The 2500-nt window shown below is 35.6% G+C and overlaps 1 protein-coding gene across 1 annotated transcript in view; it reads right to left on the reverse strand.

Annotated features, from left to right (window-relative positions):
* Positions 1 to 799: 799 nt before the first annotated feature.
* The window catches only part of LOC122265521 (putative peptidyl-prolyl cis-trans isomerase dodo), a 10717-nt gene continuing 9016 nt past the window's right edge, over positions 800 to 2500 (reverse strand). The window contains exon 4 of the mRNA XM_043034880.2: positions 800 to 1219. Within this exon, the coding sequence (XP_042890814.2) occupies positions 1055 to 1219 (165 nt within the window). The 3' untranslated portion in view covers positions 800 to 1054. The remainder of the gene's footprint in view (positions 1220 to 2500) is intronic.

Consider the following 2500-nt stretch of genomic DNA (forward strand, 5'->3'; position numbering starts at 1 on the left):
TATATATGATATATATGTACATATATGATATATATATATATACATGATATATATACCTATGTGATATACACCAAAGATGGAGTTGGTTTGTTTAAATATGTTCTCCTTTAAAACAACATTATAGTTTCCCCGAGTTTCAATTTTTTGAGTGAGATCATTGTTTCCTTAATCTAGATATTGTTTCCATACTCTTACATTTTGATTTTATTAGCACACTTAGTTCTCTGCCCATTGTCAGTGTGATTAAACAATATTTTGTGTCTCAGAATTGTATATCTAGCAATTATTCCTAGTAATATTTTTTTAACGCTTGCCTCCCTGTAAAATCTGAGTTTAGTATGTCACAGAGTTTCACATTCTTTTCTTTGAATTTGAAGCATATCAGAATTTAGTTCATTATATTCCTCAACGACAATGACACTAGTGGCACCGACAAAAAAATAGAGGGACGGGTAAAGTGTTTTCTCTGCCCTCTGGATAGCACAGACTAGCCAAAACAATATTTTTCCATGAATCCCTCATAAAATATGGGTTTAAGCTGACTTTGAATCCCTGTAGCTCTGTAGCCAGCACTGTTATAGCCATTTGTGCGTGCTTCAACTTTGAGCAGATCATGCACTGACACCCGTCATTTAGTCCTAATTAGTGTCGACATGTATGTCATGACACCCATCTGCAATGGGTTAAAATAATTACCTTTTTTAGTTTCATTTCTTTATTCATGCAAGTTATTTACTTTTATAGAAGTGGGACACGTGACAAAAATCATATAACTTAGGGAAGTTTTTAATAAAACAAATTTGAACATGAAATTTTATTGGCATAAGGACTTCATATTATAAGATGCATAACTGAAGTAACTAACACATAGCATGTTTTGTTTTTAGTGATAGTTAATTAGCATGTCTTTTTCTTTTGCAGTGATAGTTAAAAGTCCATTTTCCTGGCCACTTTCATAAATAATAAGACATACCTTAACATCTATAATTTGATCCATGGTAAAAGAATTTGGAATAAAATTTGCCTAATAACATAACACAAAATCTTAAGATTGTTATGCTGTCCTGAGAATAATGTGAACACCAGAGTCCGTATCAACAGGCTGGCTCAGTCCTCCAACCTTCAGGGCAAATGCAGCATCTTCAAATGGCTTCTGCATTGCACCTCTGCCAAACAGACCAAGGTCACCTCCCCGTTTAGCTGAACTGCAGTCAGACACCTGAATATAATACTGTATTATTAGACCTCTTATTTGAGCAAGGACTCAATTAATAATTTACTAAATCCATACCATAATATGCAATTGCTTTTTCAAGCAATGATCTTAAAAGTCTCTATTTTCATCTTTATGTTACAGTATTTAATAAGCCTGTAAGTCCATTTGGGACTGCACTATAATTAGCATTGATAAAACATTAATGAGGATATTGGAAAACCTAAACTAGAAAAACACATATACACAAGGAATGACAAAGATTGTACTCACAACCACAAACTACAAAACATTGTTACACTTATGATAACCAAGAAAAACATGCAGCACCAATCTCTCCCTTTCATTCCTTACTTTGTTTGTTTAAAATATTTCAATAACTACATGTTTTCATTTTTTTTTAAAGATATCCTCCAAAATTTTAAAAACTTCTTTGGTTCCTTAACCCATTCGTGCTGGTTGACTTGCTATCACGTTTAGTGGTTTTTGGGTCACACGCCGGCGATGAGATATTTGGTCAAGGCCGATGCGCCCGAGAATCCCGAGGCGTTAGGCTTATGTGTTCGAATACCTCGGCATTCCGATCATTTCGAGCCGGAATTGCCCCAGTGTGAATGGGTTAATACTCAATTTTCAAAATTTTGCCAACTTGCTATGGAGCAATAACACTTTACAGTCTATGCCCTTTATCTTATTGCCACTAAAGAAGAATTTCTCTACTGAGCAAAAATATTATTTATTAAGAATAAGAAAAAAACTAAATACAAAGAGTTGGTCTACCTTCTGGCAACACCCTAATGCATAAATTCATCATTTGGCAGATTTTTTTGGGTGTTACATAAAGTTAAATACCTGAGATGATGAGATTTATATACCCACTAAGTGGATGTGGTGTGTGCCATCTGGGAGGCATGTACTAGCACCCAATACTGAGCTTTTATTTTAATATAAAATTATCACGTATATGAATCCTTTAGTGTGACTATAAAGACCAAGAAGAAAGGATGTATGTTGCAATTAGAAAGGACAAGATGGTAGAATGCAGTAACGCATTTTAATATATACAAATATTTACCTCCCTGACCGGGACTCGAACCCGCGCCGTAAGATCGACAGGCACGGTTGATACCGCTCAGCTACACGACCCACCGGGTCGTGTAGCTGAGCGGTATCAACCGTGCCTGTCGATCTTACGGCGCGGGTTCGAGTCCCGGTCAGGGAGGTAAATATTTGTATAGAAAGGACAACTTTCACAAAGACTAAGAAATCGAAGAGGAAGAGAGATGA

Source organism: Penaeus japonicus, unplaced genomic scaffold (genome assembly GCF_977035675.1).
Source record: "Penaeus japonicus unplaced genomic scaffold, GWHDUDI00000001_assembly GWHDUDI00000022, whole genome shotgun sequence".
Classification (NCBI taxonomy): Eukaryota; Metazoa; Arthropoda; class Malacostraca; order Decapoda; family Penaeidae; genus Penaeus; species Penaeus japonicus.